The sequence below is a fragment of the Schistocerca americana genome, chromosome 1 (genome assembly GCF_021461395.2).
Source record: "Schistocerca americana isolate TAMUIC-IGC-003095 chromosome 1, iqSchAmer2.1, whole genome shotgun sequence".
Lineage (NCBI taxonomy): Eukaryota > Metazoa > Arthropoda > Insecta > Orthoptera > Acrididae > Schistocerca > Schistocerca americana.
The window spans coordinates 1159098241-1159119541 of record NC_060119.1 but is presented as its reverse complement, the minus strand read 5'-3'; the positions used below and the strand labels follow the sequence as shown (position 1 = coordinate 1159119541).

At 40.2% G+C, this 21301-nt stretch overlaps 1 protein-coding gene across 2 annotated transcripts in view; it reads right to left on the bottom strand.

Annotated features, from left to right (window-relative positions):
* Positions 1-10622: 10622 nt before the first annotated feature.
* The window catches only part of LOC124551745 (trypsin-1-like), a 252714-nt gene continuing 242035 nt past the window's right edge, over positions 10623-21301 (bottom strand). The window contains exons 6-7 of one of the 2 annotated variants that reach the window (XM_047126464.1): positions 21016-21171; positions 10623-10847 (exon numbers count right to left, since the gene is read on the bottom strand). In XM_047126464.1, coding sequence (XP_046982420.1) covers positions 10701-10847; positions 21016-21171 — 303 coding nt within the window. In that variant the 3' untranslated portion in view covers positions 10623-10700. The remainder of the gene's footprint in view (positions 10848-21015; positions 21172-21301) is intronic. The other variant, XM_047126465.1, reaches the window with a different exon arrangement.

The following is a 21301-nucleotide window of genomic DNA, read 5'->3' as shown; positions in this document are numbered from 1 at the left end:
GACAAATATACCCTTTAATAATTCCTGGTTTCTCATCAAAAATCTCTTCATATGCCTATAACAAACAATGAAGCTGCTGCATTTGTTCTCCGGTAAGCTGATTTGAGTCACTAGCTTTTATCATTGTTGTTTGGTTAAAGTCCTCCTGTTGTATCAAATCCTTTGAAAGCTCCTTCCAACGACCGTTTGTAGTGTCAATTAATTGAATTATGGCACCGCGACAATATTTCTCATGCACCGTATCCTTTCTATTTAAATCCAGTGCTATCTCTTCTCCATTTAATCTAAATTTAACTATTCCTTCCAAAAAATCTATCTGACAATCGTACTCCTGCATACTCCCAATACCAAGAATACAGTCCACTAATAACTTCTCCACTACAAGGAACGTGCATTTTATTGCTACATTTCCCATTTTCATCTCTAATTGTGTTTGTATTTTGACATTGGGAGAGCGTGCTCCAACAGCTCCGATGATTTTGCAGTTCTGTACTGGCAAAATTTGTACCTTCTTCTTCCTAATAATTCTCCGAAAAAGAGCGCCTGAGATGACATTGGCGGAAGCGGCGGAGTCCAATATCACATTCGTTGGAACTTCCTCTATTTCAACACATACTTCCGATACCGGAACACTCGATCTGTCATTATGACACGTTATTAAATCCTTTGTTAACTCTTCAGTCAACAGCTCACCATCATTATATCTTAACATTTGTAATTTTACTGTTTCGCCCCTAACAGATCCCCTGACCGCTCCTCCGGGGCACGATGCGGTCATGTTTAGTTTGACTGATTATTGGTCCGATTGGTATTTATCTCTTCAGCTACTTCAGTGATTATTGGTTGTTGTGGTGAATTCGGTCTATATTGTCTTGCTTGATTCGTGTAATTATTGTTGTTGTTTTGCTGGTGTTGATAGAACTGTCCTGTGTTGCCATACATTGGATCATATCGATTAAAATTCCTACTGTTCCTAAAATAGCCCCTCGCTGCACCATTACTAAAGTTTTCATTATGGTAATAATTATTGTTTGCATTTTGTCCATTTCTAAGTCTCCTCGGAGAGTGTAGTTGGTTATGATTATTGTTACTGCTACCATTACTGCCATTCCCACTCGAGTTGCAGCTCGGATTCGCTTCTATTGCTCTTCTTTGATATGACATTTCTCTTGCCCTTTTATTGTCCTCCTCAATTATATCAATACGATCAAGCGTTGTCATAAATGAGTCTATATCCTTATCATTTGTATATAACAGCTGATTCCTTATACTGGTGGGTAGTCTGGACTTGAGTAGTCTAAGTATATCCGGCAAAGGAATCGGTACATCCCAATACAAAGATTTATTAATGTATTTCTCAAAATATCTCTTTAGAGATCCTCTAGAAAACGAGAAAGGCTCAGGATATAATACTTCCTGCCTAAGTCTTTCTTGTATTCCAGCAGACCAATATTTTGCTAGAAAAGCCTGCTCAAATTCTTTGTAACAGTTACAAGAAGATGTTTGTTCGGATGCCCACAATGCTCCTGTTCCTTGTATATATCCAGATGCAAAACTAATCTTTTGCCATTCTGTCCAAGATCGTGGAAATAGACCATTGAAACTTCGAATAAAGACTACAGGATGAACATTCTTTTTGTCGGGGTTAAAGATTTGAAATTGTCTCTGTTTAATCATCTTCTCCTCAACGCTACTACGATTCCAAAAATCATCCTGTTCGTACTTTTCCCTGTGGCTATCCGTTATATCGAATCTTACTTGTGACGTTCCAGTTCTGTCTACATCGGATCTTGACGTGGACGGAATGTCACGCACAGATTGAGAGTTTTGTTTCCTACTTCTCGGTGTTTCTAAATCCTCCTGCGAGAGATTTAGTGACCTTTCGATATTTTCTTTCCAACGCGAGAAATCTTCGCCAAGTTGTTCTCGAACTTCCTTTAACCCTTTGTTAAAAAAATTATCCTCGGAACTCTCTGAAATGGACTGTAAAGCTACTTTCACAGTTTCTTCTATGGTTTCCGAAGGAGAATTTTGCCGCTCTAATGTCATTTCTGAAAACTTTCCCGCAAGTACATTCATTCTATGTTCCACTGTCTCCTGTTTTTCCTTCACTTCGTCAAATTGCTTCTTTAGATTATCTTGGGATTCTGTTATTTCTGGTATCATAGCTACGGAACACTGTATGTCCTCTTGAGCTTGTATTACTTGAGGAAACAGTTCTACTTGTTTTTGTATCGTGTCAATTTTGACGGATACATATTCGGTTAGTTCCGCTTTTAATTTACTATTGTTTTCTTGGCATTGTCGGCGGACCTCCTCAATTCGAGCAATAAGATTCTGTTCGGTCTTTTCTGCCTGTTCTTTTATTTCCTGTGTCTGGGTATTTAATCTCTGATCTAATTCGGTAAAGGTTGCTCTTAACTGATTTTGTAATTCTGTTTGATTTTCGGCTAGTTGATTTTTGAATTCATTTTGTATAACGGATAAGTCTCGTTTTACCTCTGCTTGGCCTTCGGCTAATAGAGACAACTGTTGCATAATAACAACTAATGTGTCAACAACAGTCTGATCAGCTGTTGTATGAATGTTTTCTGAACCAGCGGGATTATTTATGTTGCTACCGCTAGCCACAACAGTCTCAGAATTGCTATCCGTGGCCTCTGCTTCTGTGCAAACAGCTGAAGGCTGTTGCACGTCTCGTTGCTGATTCAATGACATTTTAAATGCCGCTCTAGTCAATACCATTAAATAACTGTCAATATCAGGTTCCAGTCACTAAATACAGTTTCAAATTTACTGTCGTAGACACACTTAACTTTCAAATTACTTCACAGATGGTATAAAGTTCAATGTCCAGATACGAAAATCACACAATATACAGTTCTACAATCTAACTACTATCTGGAAAAAAGTTCTTTCTAAATTGATTTCAAACTATATTAACTACAGGAAAAAAAAATTAGATTTCTCTGGCCTTGTTCTGTAGTCTCGGTGTTGTCCAATAGTTGAAATCGTTTCTTGGTATCAGCAATCTTTTACTATGGGCACCGAATCTCTCTTCAGATTAGTTACCTCTCGTTCTCGTTGGTTTTCATGAAACAAAAAATACATATATTATATAACAATCCAAGAGAGTCCTGTCACACTGGCGCCACTGTAATTTCTCCTCCTCATATCTTTTCTACGTGATTATGTAGCTCTCAATTCGTTCGAGCAATCAATCATTCATGATAGGAAATACAGTCATAGCTCAGTCACTCAAAATGATTCTGAAATTTTACTTGTTGGAATGAAATCAGGCGATGATTCTTCTTCTCTGCAGGCTCGTGCTTTGCGGCAGTCTGCTAATCTGCACAAATAAAATGCCTCGTAATTTTGGGAGCGTTGTATAATCAGTCGGGAAACCTCAGATCAAGCGGATATTTGGCTTTGATGAAGTTTAACCTTCCGAAGAAGCAATGGAGCTCTTGGATTATTAAGTGCAGGTTCGTATCCAGTCTTTCGGAAGTCCCTTCTGATTAACAACTACGCAATATATCGATAAATATCATTAATTCTCAAATTTAAAATACACACCATTTACTTGAAGGAGCCATCTATATATATTTCCATTTAATCGTACAGTTCATATCAGTTATCTTCTGTAATAAATCTCAATAATCAGATTACAGTTCTTCCAAACCAAGCACAGGCTAATCGGCACGAAGACAATCTCGGAAGCTCCCTTTCCTTTTTTTTTTTTTAACAACCACCAGAGAGAGTACTACATAGAATACTTATGCGCTCATGGCATAGCTATTGTATGAGCTACTTTTCGCATGGATTCCGCGAGTATGAAGATAGAAAATTAGTAAACGGCATTCAAGGGTAGAATTGTATCTGAATAATTCATCGAATATAAAGAGATATTACACCAGGACTCCAACGTGACACCTATGTCTGTTATATTCCAGAGAAAACGAACGTTAAATATGGGTTTACTACACCAGCAGTGACATGTGAACATGTTTGAACTACAAAAAATTTGACGAAGAGTTCAGTGGTGACTGGGAATCGAACCCCACAAATATCGTTGTTGATTGCACACAAAGAGACGTCAGCTACCGAATTTTTCTCCACCAGCAGCTCGGAATAACATCCTTGAACTTACAGTGATCTCCAAATAGTTCTGTGTCTCACTGGGAGTCAAAAACGTCATATATCGTTAGTGTTGATGTTGAGGAATCTGCAGTTTTAAACAAACAACAAATTGTAGTCGAGCTCTATTGTCACGAAGGGATCAAATTCCGCGTTAAGGGCGAGCTGAGTTGCATTCCCAGTGTTCCGTCACTAGAAATAAATAACTAGTATAAGGAAGGTTACTGCTGATAGAGTTTCTACATGTCGCCACTCATGACTTTATTGTAGTTCAAACTAACGTCTACTTCGTAAAGAAGGAATATCATGATTAATGTGAATTTCAGACCACAATGCCATTATACCTTTTTCACTTGGCGTAGCCAGAGGAGAATAGAATCTGTCTCTCCTTATCAAAAATCATCAGTAGAGGTTGGCATCGAACCCATACCTTGAAAATACGAACCTATCATCAATCCAACAGACCAGCAAAACTTCTTCCGTATGGCTCATTTTTCTATCAAAACACCGTTGCGCCACACTGGATGAGAATTCTGACACACAGGCTCCCTGTAGTGGTATGCAGCATGTTCAGTAAATTCATTTACTTGGTTGACCGAATCGCCATGAACTTGCTGCCTCAGCTACCCAGTGCATACTTTGGATTCTATTTTGTAATCAACGAAATAAAATCATATAACTGAAACCTACACAGAACTGTCAGCAGTGCAGGATGATGAAATTTAAATAGGAAGTGTTCCTTTCCAGTCTAGTGCGCTTACTGTTTGTTGAAAACGTCGTGCATTGCAAAAGAAAAGCTGTAACTGTCTGTCTCTCAGAAGTCTAGATCCGACCATATGCATTATCTCACAGCACTGTGGTATGCGGAAGTTCTGGAGAAATTGTTGTTGACTTCTGCAACTGCTGTAGCTACATCTGGGCTAGTAGCTTAACGGTCGCCGGACGGCATAGTGTTAATGTACCTCGCTCGCCGCTAGACCAGCCGAAACGAAACTGCGCGACTCACCTGCACTTTGTTAAAGAACTGCGCTACCTTGTTGCCGGCTGGGGTGGCCGAGCGGTTCTAGGCGCTACAGTCTGGAACGGCGCGGCCGCTACGCTCGCAGGTTCGAATCCTGCCTCGGGCATGGATGTGTGTGATGTCCTTAGGTTAGATAGGTTAAAAATGGTGGCACGGTAGCTCAGCGTGTTCGGTAAGAGAGCCGGTTTGCCTCTGTAATAAAAAAAACTGAGTGGAAGGATCAACCACCGAACTTGAACAGGATGTCTTGCGACGTATGAAACGACCAAGCACAACGATCAATAACGAACAAAATGAAAAAAAAAGAACGGTAAGTGTCGGCCACTGAAGATGAGATGTCGTGAGTTCGAGTACATTCACTGCTACATTTTTTAAAACGCAATGCTGCTGTCTGCTGAAGTTATCAGTTTAATGGAACTTTGAACATAATTCTCTTCACTTCTCAACACAAAATAGTCGCATGTGGAAAAAGGGCTAACTTCTGCGACATTTTGTTCTTTTCAGGTTTAATAGACTGCCAGGCAGCAGATGCATCTCGAAACTTTGGTAATATGTATGGCGAGAACGCATCGTGCCAAAATACGTCAGAAAAGTATTTTCTACATTAGCTGTCGTATGTTTGTGGCATTTTATTCTTCATCAAACCTTGTTTGACAGCTTTAACTCAGAACAAGTTTTCTACATGCATGTAATCAATAAACTGCATGTGCATTGTCAGACTGTTATAGATAACATAAGAGAATTCGCATATATCGTTGATGATTAATTTCTCTCTCGTGTTTACTATTGTTTTAACAACACTAAAAGAAACCTTACGAAAATTTTGAACTGCATTATAAGAAATGGAATAAAACTACCCACGATAATCGTACGGCGAAAGTCTGTTTCAATAAAACTGAGTATCTGTACACAAGCTTGCCTCTATCGCCACGAATTAGTAAAATACTACTCACTAAGATTTCGACTGAGTCTGTGTTTGATTGGTATGCTGTGTCATACTCAAGTGGTATGCAAATGTGGCATTTCATAAATAAAGTTATGTGTTCCTACAAAACCAAAATTTGCTTGTCAGCAGCGGAGAGAGGCGTTGCCTGTTATGCAGCATTGTAAGTTTTTCAACATTTCACTATGAGCCGAAAGTACTTCCTTGCGATTTCCTTATCGATGTTTGATCTGACTGCTTGTAGCTCTTTCACAGAAGAGATAGAAACGTTACACTCGACAAAACTGGAACGACAAACCACAACAAACGATTCTTCGCAAGTCAGCACGTTACCACATAGCTAGGGAAGAGACCTGTGGCTACATGTCCTCTTACGAGGCCAATAGTGCCTAGAACTCGTAAACCGCTACTTAAAGGAAGAGATTACTTGCGATTTACGCGTGCAACGACTTTCCTGGGCTGAAAACCATAAATTTACAATCTTTTGTTACACCTCAAGCGGTAATAACTCAGATTATTCAATGGAAATGACAGGAAAAATCAAGTGAACTTTGAGGCTCAATTCCGTGCACACCAGGAAGTAACTCGTCGATCACAGAGTTGCCAAACATACCTTGCCTTGTTGCCAAATCTTAGTTACATTGCCTGGAGGAAGAAGACAAACCAATGTGATCCTACAGCGGGCTGGGAAGTGACCATAGCTGGCGTCTCAAAGCTGCTATGGCCTGGAATACGTAATCCGACTGATTCACATTTCTGTAACTAGGTTTAGGGACTGGAGCGTAGTTACTAATAATACTCAGAATTGACTGCAAACTAAGCATCATAAATCAGTAACTCTCATAGTTGTTTTTATATTTCTTTCGTAAGTGTACTCAAAACTAAGAAACTCATTGACGGACGTTTTCGTGCCTCGCAGATAGTCCAGCACAACAAACAAATAAAAATAAGAATGTGTGTGTGTGAGACAGCGAGAGAAAGAGAGAGAGAGAGAGGGGGAAATAAAAAAGAATGAGAGAGAGAGTAAAAAAATTGTTGTAAAGAAATTGAATCATGGTATGTAAAGAAATCTTTCATTAAAATGACACGTTCCACATCATTACGAAATGTCGTATTCATGATCTATGGAACAAGTACTAATCTAATCAAATCTAATGTAATCTAGTCATATCATATTACTGACTAGCCATGAAGAGGCATGAATTACCGAAATTTTTGCCAATATCAATAATCAAATCTAAACTTGAAAATAAAAGGTGACAGTTTTTGTAATGACTCCTATCAAGACCCTTTCGGCCCTGTTAACTAACCACAAAAGATTTCTGATATACCTCCGTTCAAAAGTAACAATGTATGCTTGCATTTAAAGATGAATCGCATGGTGTGAAGTTCTGTGAGGGAGATACGAACCCAACACGTAATTGGATTGTTAACTAAGTAAAATCAAATGTTACATATTGGTTTTTCTTACCAGCTGCTAGGTGTTTGAATCTAAAGTAAGGATACAAATTTTTGTGCCTGAGCGACAATCGAACCGCACACCTACCGTCCTTCTTTATCATCCACGAATACAAGGTAAGTATCAATTGCTTACTCACCAACAGTAAGATGTGTGCGTGTTTGACCAGTAATAACGACACCTATTGCAAATGTTGGCAACACATGAACAGACATTAAAAATGCACGTTAATTTTCAGTAGCGGGCCGGTGTGCACGTGATAGGGCTTGAAATGAAATTATGAATATTTTTGTACTGGATCAGGATTCGGACGCATATACTTACCTTTGGAGTATTGCAATCTTGGGAAAAGGAACGAAATGATTGAACTATACTGTTCCGAGAGATTCAGATCCTCGAAAGAGGAGATACGAATTCGATTTACAGTCCAGCACCAAATTTTTCAACGTCTCTAGTTGAATCAGGTACGAGTAAAATAAGAGCCCTGTTCCTTTAAATGGCAATCGGTTCATCAAATAAAATAAAATTTTCTAATGTAAGTAAGTTTACTGGCGACTGTATTTCTGTTTACCATGACTTCCGCCTATGTCATTCCCCAGTTGGTATTGAAGGAACGTGATGTTTAATGCGGATTCTGGATTATAACATCTTTCTCTTGAGCTTACCAGAGGTAAAGTAAGTCTGTTTGTGCCTCTTAAAATTAAACGCCTGAACCCACGCATAGCACCTGTGATAGTTCGTTCCACCAGACCATTTTGGCCACATTTCCCAGCCCCAAGAGTGTGCTGTAACGGATGATCTGCTTAGCTTACGAAATTAGTCACGGTGGAAAACATGCGAGTCTATTAAATGTTTAAGTAGAAGCAAGCTTCTGACGCGGGGATTATGCTATTCTCATGTCAGCAGGATGTAAAGACTCTTCTAGGCATCATAGCCTCGATGTGAGGCCATTTGGAAATTTTCATTAATTCAGCAAATTTCGAGAAAATCCACTGTGAAGCGTGAAGTTACCGGATAACTCGATTAATACCGTCGTTATTACTATCATTTTCTTCATACCGCTGCTGAAACACATGTGTTTGAAGATCGTATAATGCCTTTTGGTCATTATAGAAGTAGTTGCCCAAGAATAGGTTCTTTTCCTGTCACGGAATCCCTTTCATCTTAATATCAAACATCAGAAATTACTCGTAGATTACATTAAAACTAAAGTAATTGATGAAGACTTTACTTGAAAACAAAAACGCGTTGCCTTTCTTCATTTACTAGCTCCTAGAAATGGCTGTCGAATACTGCCAAACCAAAAGCCAAGGAATCTTACTGCCTTCCCATATACGTCGCTGTCATTTCTCCCACATGATTAGGCCGACGTTACCTGCTGAAAAACACGCATCTGACTCATTGACCCTACACTTAGTCGCTGACCATAAATTCTAGCTCAGAGTGACACCAGTATAAGTTTTCATTATGTATTATTAAGCTCTAGCATGAGGACACCTATCTGCTGGTGGATAATAATTTTGATTTTTAATGTATTTTCTTTCGTTGTCAACACTATCGATATATGACGTTTTTGACTCCAAGCAAGACACAGAACTATTTGCGAGATCACTGTAAGTTCAAGGATGTTATTCCGAGCTGCTGGTGGAGAAAAATTCAGTAGCTGACATCTCTTTGCGTGCAGGCAACAACGATATTTATGGGGTTCGATTCCCAATCACCACTGAACTCTTCGTCATATTTTTTCTAGTTCTAACATCCTCACATGTCGCTGCTGGTGTAGCAAACCCATATTTAACGTTCGTTTTCTCTGAAATATAACAGCGATAGGTGACACTTTGGAGTCCTGGGAAGGAAAAAATTTATGTTTCATCTCGTCTTTTCAGTTAGAACATCTAGCTACTGCCGCGAAAAACCGATATGGCACAGTAGATTGTGCTTCGATAACAATCCGATTAGGTTTTGGGTTCGAATTCCTGTCCAAATCAAAGCTTTACCTCACGGCATCTCAAGTAAGTTACTTGTGAAGAAGAAATGTTTAACATCTCTCGTAGATCGTTAACAAGGACAGTAGATGCTGGGTAGGAATTCGCGTCCGTTAACAATGTATACGTTATGTTATTTTAAGTTGATATTTGATAACTGATACTGTCTAAAATCGAGGTATATCACTCTCTGTATGCTTCGTCAGGAATGACTGTTAGTTTCCGTTAATCGCGAAGCCTTAGCTTAGTCTGCATGACCTGGGTTTGAATCCATATGCAGAACGAGACGGTTCGTCGTGTCATTTGAAGTTCATACACATTCTCAACTAGCTCCTCGTGAATAACTTAAATTTTTAATGTCATTTTGTGTTAAATAATAAGTACGGTATGTTACATTGAAGAGGAAATCATGAATACGACGAACTTACTATGTGCATTACCTATCTGACGTAATAATGAGAATGGTACCATTTCAGGTGTGTCATTTATTGTAATAAATGTGAGCTCACAAGCCTTAAGAACAGTCTTATCTGTGATAAGGTGTTCCCTGATATTTGTGTTGCCTTGGTATTACTTTACATCTTGAGTTATTGCGATACAGAGCAGTGTTTTCTAGTGGTGACTTGTTGGAACCATTTTCAATAGTCAAACGACTGTACCGAGGAGCGATTAGAGGACCTGCTAGACAGTTATTGCGATACAGAGCAGTGTTTTCTAGTGGTGACTTGTTGGAACCATTTTCAATAGTCAAACGACTGTACCGAGGAGCGATTAGAGGACCTGCTAGACACCTGCGTTATGTGGGTTGCATGTGAATCAGGCGAAATGCAATTCAGGTCGTTCGGATACTTTTGAGCACGACTATACATAAGTAGCTTGAAAATAACCTGCTCGTCGATTTCTACTGTGTTTCTCAGCAAAAGTTCTATAGTTTTCTAATATTGCATGTTAAGTAACGTTTGTTCTACGCAATAACGAGACTGCTTAGTAAAATAGGATGACGTGTGATGTCTAAGTGGTGGAACACACTCTTGACTGAACTGAATTACATTTTGTATTTTATTGTCAGTTGTTCACATGTTTGTACTTATGACAAGATGGCATACGTAATACATTAAAACTTTGCTGTAATCAGGAAGCGACCCACAGCCATTGTTAGGCGGTGATGTACTGGTTGATCCAGTCCACATAGCTGGACACGCGCGTGAATACGTCTGGATAGGGTGGCTCGCCGCAGTTGTAGGACCACGACACGATGCCCACCAGGACTCCCTCGTGGAACAGCGGCCCTCCAGAATCAGCCTGTAGGTATCATTTCCAATGTAAAATTTTCAATATTTCAAAGTGCATAATTTTGCTGTATTTATATGTGGTGTCTGTTCTTTCTGACATCATTCTAGTTCTGAAGCCACTGTGAGTCAAAGCACACAGGAATTAAAGACATTAGCTGCCAATAGTCACTGATTTATATCAATGGGGCAAGCTGAAAATTTGTGCTGGATCGGGCTTCGAAGCAGGGTCTCCTGTTTACTAGGTAGATTCGCTGACCACTACGTCGTCATGGCACGGACTATCCTACCCCACCTCCTGTCGGACCCAAATTCTCAGCTTATCCACACATTCCCCATTATCCTCATTACTCGTGACATTTCTCTGATTGCCGTAAGCGTACGAGCTTGGTGTGCATCTACACTGAAGGAATCATTGGCTTTTCTCGCCTTAGTTACGTACAGGATGACAATTCCAGAACCATATAAGGAAAAACGTAAATTAGTTACAAACTGCGGCGTACACACACCTTATCTAACATGTTAACGACACTACAGATATTCAGATTTAGGTTATGACATGCTCGATATGCCTGCCATCATTGGCAATGATGTAGCGCAGATGAACAGCGAAATTCCGCATGACCCGCTGATGTGTCGGAACATTGATACTCTCGATGACCTCCTGAGTGGCCGTTTTCAGTTCAGCAGTGGCTTTGGGGCTATTGTTGTACACCTCCTTTTTAATATAGCCCCACAAAAAGGAGTCGCGTGTGTTCAGATCTGGAGAATATGGCTGCCAATCGAGGCCCATGCCAGTGGCCTCTGGGTGCCCCAGAGTCAGAATGCGGTCGCCAAAGAGCTCCTCCAGAACATCAAACAATCTCCTGCTTCGATGGGGTCGAGCTCCGTCTTGCATGGACCACTTTTTGTCGAAATCAGGGTCACTTTGGATAATGGAGATGAGATGATCTTCCAAACCCTTCACTTACCGTTCGGTAATCACCGTGCCGTCGAGAAATATCGCACCAATGAGTGACTCGACATTACACGCCACATAGTCACCCGTTGAGGCTAAAGAGACTTCTCGGCCGCGAAATGCGGTTTCTCAGTTCCCTAATGTGCCAATTTGGCTAGTGACGAACCCATCCAAATGAAAGTGGACTTCGCCTCTAAGGCAAACCATACGGCGCTTACTAATTCCCAACACGCCCCGCGGCCAACCGTGCAGTTTGAACGTCATAATGCAAAACGTTCAGAAGTTATGACGATTTTACTTCATGTAGTTCAATAATTGTCACCCTGTATGTCTGAAATACATATATAGGGTGGTCCATTGACCGCGACCGGGCCAAAAATCTCGCGAAACAAGGGTCAAACGAAAAAACTACAAAGAACGAAACTTGTCTAGCTTGAAGGGGGATGGCGCTTTGGGTGACCCGCTAGATGGCGCTGCCATAGGTCAAACGGATATTAACTGCGTTTTTTTAAATAGGATACCCCATTTTTTATTATATATTCGTGTAGTACGTAAAGAAATATGAATTTTTTAGTTGGACCACGTTTTTCGCTTTATAATAGTCACAAACATATGGTTCACAATTTTACACGAACATTTTATTTCGGTTGTTCAAAAAAATGTTCAAATGTGTGTGAAATCTTATGGGACTTAACTGCTAAGGTCATCGGTCCCTAAGCTTACACACTACTTAACCTAAATTATCGTAAGGACAAACACACACACCCATGCCCGAGGGAGGACTCGAACCTCCGCCGGGACCAGCCGCACAGTCCATGACTGCAGCGCCGCAGACCGCTCGGCTAATCCCGCGCGGCTTCGGTTGTTCCAGTGTGATACATGTAGCTTTGTGTACGCATGCTGTTACAGCGCGATTACCTGTAAAACCCACATTAACGTAATAAATGCTCAAAATGATGTCCGTCAACCTCAATACATATGGCCATACGTGTAACGACATTCCTCTCAACAGCGAGTAGTTCGCCTTCCGTAATGGTCGCACATGCATTGACAATGCGCTAACGCATGTTGTCAGGCGTTTTCGTTGGATCACGATAGCAAATATCCTTCAACTTTCCCCACAGAAATAAATCCGGGGACGTCATGTCCGGTGAAAGTGCTGGCCATGGTATGGTGCTTTGACGACCAATCTACCTGTCATGAAATATGCTATTCAATACCGCTTCAAACGTACGCGAGAAATATGTGCCGGACATCCATCATGTTGGAAGTACATCGCCATTCTGTCATGCAGTGAAACATCTTGTAGTAACATCGGTAGAACGTTACGTAGGAAATCAGCATACATTGCACCATTTAGATTGCCACCGATAAAATGGGGGCCAATTATCCTTCCTCCCTTAATGCCTCACCATACACTAACCCGCCAAGGTCTCTGATGTTCCACTTGTTGCAGCCATCGTGGATTTTCCGTTGCCCAATAGTGCATATTATGCCGGTTTACGTTATCGCTGTTGGTAAATGACGCTTCGTCGCTAAATAGAACGCATGCAAAAAATCTGTCATCGTCCCGTAATTTCTCTTGTGTCCAGTGGCAGAACTGTACACGACGTTCAAAGTCGTCGCCATGCAATTCCTGGTGCATAGAAATATGGTACGGGTGCAATCGATGTAGATGTAGCACTCTCAACGCCGACGTTTTTGAGATTCCCGATTCTCGCGTAATTTGTCTGCTACTAATGTGTGGATTAGCCTCGACAGCAGCTAAAACACCTACTTGGGCATCATCATTTGTTGCAGGTCGTGGTTGACGTTTCACATGTGGCTGAACACTTCCTGTTTCCTTAAATAACGTAACTATACGGCGAACGGTCCGGACACTTGGATGATGTCGTACAAGATACCGAGCAGCATACATAGCACACACCGGTTGGGCATTTTGATCACAGTAGCCATACATCAACACGACATTGACCATTTCTGCAATTGGTAAATGGTCCATTTTAACACGGGTAATGTATCATGAAGCAAATACTGTCCGCACTGGCGGAATGTTACGTGATACCACGTACTTATACGTTCGTGACTATTACAGCGCCATCTATCACAAAGTGAAAAAAGTGGTTCATTCATATTTCTTTACGTACACCACGAATATGTAATAAAAATGGGGGTTCCTATTTTAAAAAAACGCTGTTGATATCTGTTTGACATATGGCAGCGCCATCTAGCGGGCCATCCATAGCGCCATCTGGTTTCCCCTTCAAGCTGGACTAGTTTCGTTCTTAGTAGTTTTTTCGATTGATGCTTTGATGCTTATTTCGTGAGATATTTGGCCCGGTCACTGTCAATGGACCAAATGGACCACCCTATATATATATATATATATATATATATATATATATATATATATATATATATATATATGTATGTATATAGCTCGAATTCTTACAGGAATCAGAGAAATGTAGCGGGTAATGAGGATAGGGGGACTACATGCGTAATGTGTGGATAAGTTGAGAATTTGGGTGCTAGGGTAGTCCGTGCCGTGACGGCGTAATGGTCAGCGGATCTACCTAGTACACAGAAGACCCTGCTTTGTATCTCGGTCTGGCACAAATTTTCAACTTGCTCCATTGATATAAATCAGTGCCCACTGGCAGCTAATGTCTTTCATTCATTAGTGCCTTCACTATTTTTGTGTCATCAAAGATGTTGATAATTAACTACCTTACCCATGGCAGTAACATATTTTATTTATTTACTCATTCTACTAATGCATTTATCTTAACAGAAGTGATTAGGGCTCACATGCCCTTTTTTATATATAACCGAACTACCTGGTGAGTAAACGTTACAATATGTATAGAACTGTGTAATATACAGGCTGATTCAAAAGTAACTGTACACGTTTTGTGGATGTAATGTATGCATCAAAGTAAGAGTAACACTTAAAGCAACTATTTCAGAGTTATGCAGTAGAATAGGGATCACAAGTGCAACGGAAGCAACACAGAATTGATTCTTTTCAGAAAACAACGACGCGAAGAGACCTGAAATTCAATTCAACTACGTACTGTATGTTTACCTCAGGACACGTTCAGAGTGATGCCCATAGAGATGAAGACACTGACGTGCTTGAAGTCTTACCGCTCCTGGGGGCTCCGCTCATCCCATTCTGCACAGTTCACTGCCGTAGTTGTGCTACATTCTCGATTACAGCACAATACACGAGCTCCTTACAACAGCCCCGAGGGTAGAAGCCCAGGGGTTAAGATCCAGAGATTTGGCGGCCCCAGCATCTGGTCCTGCGCGACTTGTCCACTTATCGGGATAAGCAACTTTGAGATATTCTCTGGCACTCGTCCGAAATATGCAGGGACACTATCGACAAAGCAACATCAGTCGATACGCAGGCGTACACGACACGCTAGAGCCTTTACTGGCCCATGATCTAATGTCTACCACAAATGGCATTATGAGTCATAACTCGGAAATAAAGCAATTTCAGGCAAAACTTTATGTAACATTTTATTCTTATATTGAACCATACATTACACCAACAAAGAGCTTACGGTTACTTTTGAATCGCCCCGCATAATGATAATAACAATAGTGAACTCATCTGCTGTGATTACTGTTTCAATCAATATGTATAATAATAATAATCCATAACATATAGTAGTGAATATCAGGAATTTAAAAAATGTCGCCCATTCATCCCTCTTGGACTATATGTTGTATAGTGATATAATTGTGTAGGCACATTCAGCAGCATACGTGAATACTGTCTGAAAAATGTGTTACGAGTAGAGGCCGGCCGCGGTGGTCTCGCGGTTCTAGGCGCGCAGTCCGGAACCGCGCGACTGCTACGGTCGCAGGTTCGAATCCTGCCTCGGGCATGGATGTGTGTGATGTCCTTCGGTTAGTTAGGTTTAAGTAGTTCTAAGTTCTAGGGGACTGATGACCACAGCTGTTAAGTCCCCTAGTGCTCAGAACCATTTGAACCATTTTTTTGTTACGAATAGAGTCAGTAGCAGCGAAGAAACTAATTTTAACGTCATGTACGATGCGGTAGTTTTTCACGTATCTCATTGTTTATTACGGCATACCTCCTAAACTATGTGCCGTACAATGTTATAATTTTTCAAATAGTTCAAATGGCTCTGAGCACTATGGGACTTAACTGCTGAGGTCATCAGTCCTCTAGAACTTAGAACTACTTAAACCTAACTAACCTAAGGACATCACACACATCCATGCCCGAGGCAGGATTCGAACCTGCGACCGTATCAGTCACGCGGTTCCAGAATGTAGCGCCTAGAACCGCTCGGCCACTCCGGCTGGCTATAATTTTTCACTTATACTAAGTGTGCTATAGTGCATACCGTCTGTAAAATGTGTCGCGAACATATTCAGTGATAAAGAATTAATAAATTATAACGTCATGCCTCATACGGTACTTTCACTGTATGAACAGCGGAAAAGTAGCATGTGTTAAAAAAAATTCCTGTCGAAATAATTAAAATGCCAAGATCGCTTAAATACTGTTTACTAGATTACCGGTTTTAACACACTAAAGGTGGCATCATCTGATCTGAATGTAGCTTAACATGTATAAATCATTTGGATGTAACGATATATTTATACATGTTAAGCTACATTCAGATCCGATAATGGCACCTTTAGTGTGTTGAAACCAGTCATCTAGTAAACAGTATTTAAGCGATCTTGGCTTCTGAATTATTTCTACAACAGAGTGATCGCCCCACAACACACTATGTGTTCACCGCAAAATTTTTCCTGTCGTCATTTAGTAGGGATTGTCAGCAATAAAAAGTTTCGTTAAGGTTTGAAGTTATGTGTAAAGTTCGTTGAAAGTCGCTAAGTGCTCTCATTCTGAAATATTGGATGAATAAAGTCTGGGAATTCATCCTTTGCGGGTTATGCTCCTTCTACTTCCCCCACCCTTATTATAGGTACGTGGTTCTTACCTCCACAACGATATTCGCCTGACAGTAAACTATATGAGTATCAAGTTTGATTGAAAGCGGTCCATAGGCTTAAGAGGAGATGAGAAACACACACACTCACTGACACACACACACACACGCACACACACACACACACACACACACACACACACACACACACACACAAACACATAATATGTATGGATTAGAGTTGGTTCTTATCCAATTGGTTGGGGGGGGGGGGGGGGGGGGGGCATGATTACTCAGAAATTCACAGTTAAGCTCCTGGCAGAGGCTTCCTCGAACCACCTTCAAACTATTTCTCTACCGCTCCACTATCGAAACGTGTTTTTGAAAAACGAACCCTTAAATCTTCCCGTAAGAACTCTGACTTCTCTTATTTTATTATTATGATAATTTCGCCCTATGTATGGTGATAATTTCGCCAACAAATTATTTTCACGCTCTTAGAAGAAAATTGGTGAATGAAATTTCAAGAGAACATACTGCTGCAACGAAAAACGTTTTTGTTTTAATGATTGCAACCCTAACAAGCGTATCATATCTGTGGCACTCTCCTCCCTATTTCATGGTAGTACAAACCGAGCTGCCCTTCTATCAACTTTTTCGACGTCCTCCGTCCGTCTGATTTTGTCATATTATGTGACCAATCTGTTCATATCTCCTTCGCTTTATTTATTTCCGCTGACTGAATCAACTGAACTCCGACGGTCACTGTGCTTACACCTAAGTGTGACCTGCCTGCACCATTTTGTTTGTCTCCACAAGCTGAAGTACGAAACGAACATGTGGGTGTGAGGGGTGTACGCCGCCATGGGATGAAAGAATTGGTTGACGAGTAGGAAAAGAGACACAAAGTGGAATTAAGTGAATGATATATGTTTCGTATGCGTCGTAGTATTGGGCATTAGTCAGTTACAAATGTGTAAATAAGAGAGCCACAGAAAATTACTGTTATGGTCGTGCGCAGCAGGCACAAGAACTGTATATATAACGTATACATAATCATTGTATTCCGGTTAATTATATGCTCCACTATATAACTTACTTTATACTATCACAGATCTGATTATGACTTCAATAGAGACATATTCGCTTTTAGAGTCAATAAACAGCGATGCTTACAGAACAATCGTTTGCAAGTCATAGGCCGAGAACGCAGAATAAGGACTATAGAATGTATCGTACTGGAAGTAAAGACGAAGAGTTTGATTCAGGACACTTGTGATCTATAAAACCGGGGAAAAACCTCAATTTTTCCTGCAGGGGCCACCTAAGCTGACCACATGAGCATCATGCGACATTTTGAATACCCTCTCGCCCTCTTTATGCAATCGGCTTAGTTGGCCAGATTTTTGAATTTTTTTGTTTAGTTTGTTAAGTAGTTTAAACTTTCCCAAGAGGGTAACGAGGAGAAAAAAGACATTTGTAAACATAATGCAAAAACTAATTAAGAAACAAAACGGTTTAGCTGACATAAAGTTTACGCAAAAAGTCAGTTGTTCAATTTGTTAGCGCAACAACAACGTGTGCTTAACATTCAAGGATGATTTTAGCGAGAAAAAGAAATGAGCTTCAAACAGTTAGGACTGGCTAAGCTGGTGACGTAAGAGGTTCTAGAGCATTTTAAAATCTCGCTCAGAGTGCATGCGCCGCAGTTTAGGTGCATTTTATAGGCGAGTTCTGTGCTGTTTCCCTGACTTGATAGACCACAGTGTCCTATATCAAATTGCTTCTTACGACTTATCCGACATCATAGTGGTACGATGTTCTACAAATGATACAGTGAAAACTTTCAAGAAAAAGGAAAAAGATACACCATCACCTATTCAAAAGAAATCCGTACCTATGACTAACGTTCCTAGTGTTATTACACTGCCATTATTTACGAACATCTAGTCAAAATTCGTTTTTCAATTAGAAATTTCACTTTGAAGCTAAAAAATAGTTTTCACAAACAGCACATATAGACTGAAAATAAATGTGCACACAGCTCTAGAACATTTGCCATACTTGTTCAAATACTGAATGTGTAGCCACCAAATTTATGTTATATACACAGAGAACTGTACTCTATCTGCTGAGTTACTCATTATTGTCACATTTACTATATGGAGGTAATTATAAAGCAGTCAATATAATCCTTAAACACGATACGATCCATTCAAAAATTCACACGCACTGTTGCCTATGGTTAGGCCACCAACCACACAATGGTGTAGTGCTGGTTGCCGCCATTCGCATACGCCAGCCGCACTAGCGCGGGAGACCGACCACACCTGCGGCAGTAAACCCATCGCTGTAAAAAGAAAAGCCTCCCAACAAAAAAGGAGTAAATCAAAAACAAGAGAGCCAGAAAACTATGCCTGTGACCAAAGCTGTGGCAAGTACACAAAAAAAAGCAAATATGAGGAGACTGACTCCGATTCTGACATCTTTTTAAAAATGGACGAAAGCATGGAGGTTCGCTTCAGAAATTCCACACCATAATCAGCACATGTAGGTGGAGGAAATTATATCTGCCTAAATTTAGAGGGGGAAAGACGAATTAATGCAGCTACAGAGATGTCCGTACCATACAAAAAATACTGGAAGAGTACCTAGAAGTCATGTCTCTAAAGCCTCTGGACAAGGACAAAATAGTTTTCCAGTTAAATTAAAAAAGATATTTCTCTTATCAATAAGAGTTATGTGATATGGAAATGGTCAATTCCTCATATTGGTACTGGGGGTGAGAAATATCAAACGAGGACTCTACTTTGTGCATAATGGTTCTGCTGATTTTCATGAAAGAATACAAGTCAGTGATTCTCTTTTGCGTATGTCTTTTTTCTATATTATTGTCAATATATTAAGTAGAATTGTAAATACTTCTTGCCCATTGCTGGTTGAATTCATAGTTGTATTTCTCTCCGAAGTACGTTTCGCACCGTAAATATTCTAGAAGCATCGCCCACAAAAAAAATCCCTGTTATACACATGTATTATTTCGTGTGTTCTCTACCTCATTTATAAGATCTCAATTTTCTATCTTTAGTGTACATAACGATATCACACGTATATTATATATTTGATGAAACATTATTAAGAATTTCTGTCCCAAAAAATACACTGCTACTATTTTTTCTAGTCTTCATTTGTAACTTCAGAAATTAAATACTCTGTAATAATTACATTTTTCCCCAACAGTTACTCTTTTACTTTCAAAAATACAGAATAATTTTTTGATTTTGCATCATATTTAAGAGGGGAAAGGACGTCAAACGGGCCGACTTGGAGCACGAGAGGTAGCACAGGACATTTTAATTTCCACTGTCTATGTTTTTACAATAAATTCATAAAACTTTGTCAGCATGACCAGGAAGGATTTACGATTCACACTCATAGCAGTGGAAGTTCAAAACCATAGTAAAATAATTTTTTTACATGTCAAATTTCATCATTTTTTCACTTACTATTGGCTACATTTGTTGCTATAGGTACACTATTCTTCATAAGTAAGAGAAATTCTTCTATGAATTTTGCACAGCATCCAAAACATACTTACAGGTGTACAAAACTCTAGAATTTTTTTAATTTATGAAAAAGTGAATGAGCTGTTACATTTTAAACTTAATGGTTAGAAAAAGCTCAAATTTTATAGTCTGTTTGTAAACACAGAGCGATAAGCAGGTGCGTAATCACTGAGGTCAACGCTCACACAGAGTGACTCCCATGTGGCTGATGCAACACGCTCAATAATTAAGTAAGCAATGAGTAGTTTTTTGTAAGGGTAAGGGAAAGGGAATAGGCCTACTTTATTTGATAGGTTTGGAAAATTCTAGAGTTTCATACACCTGTAAGTATGGTTTGCATGCTGTGCAAAATTTATTGAAGAATCTCACTTACTCATGAAGAAAAGTGTACCTATAGCAACAAATGCAGCCAACAGTAAGTGAAAAAATGATGAAGATGCACACGCAAAAAATTTATTTTGTTATGTGTTTGAACTTCCACTGTTATGAGTGTGAATTCTGAATCCTTCCTGGTCATGCTGACAAAGTTTTATGAATTTATTTGTAGAAGTATAGACAGTGGAAATTAAAATATCCTGTGGTGCCTCTCCTCCTCCAAGTCGGCCCGTTTGACGTTCTACCCCCCTTAACTGACCTTGCCCTGTACACCCCGAAATGTAGAAACTTAAGCTACATTTAGGCAACGTTTGCACACTAATATCTGTGCACACTCACACTGCAGGAGCCAGCTTGCTGCTCGACGCCACCTGCGCAGATCATGGTGGGGTAGACCGGGTACTCGAAGCCGTCCCAGTAGAGAGACGAGCATAGCTCCTGGTTCCACACCACGATGTCCACTTTCTGCAGCTCAGCCGGAGAGCTTCCACCGAACTGCAAAATGTGTTACTTCTCGTTAGAGCGTCCCGAAACTACAATGAAACTGTTTACAGCTCGAGCCGTGGTAAAATTTCCTGTTTTGAGAGAGCGCCGCAGCGCGTAGTGTGTAGCAGTCGCCCTCCGT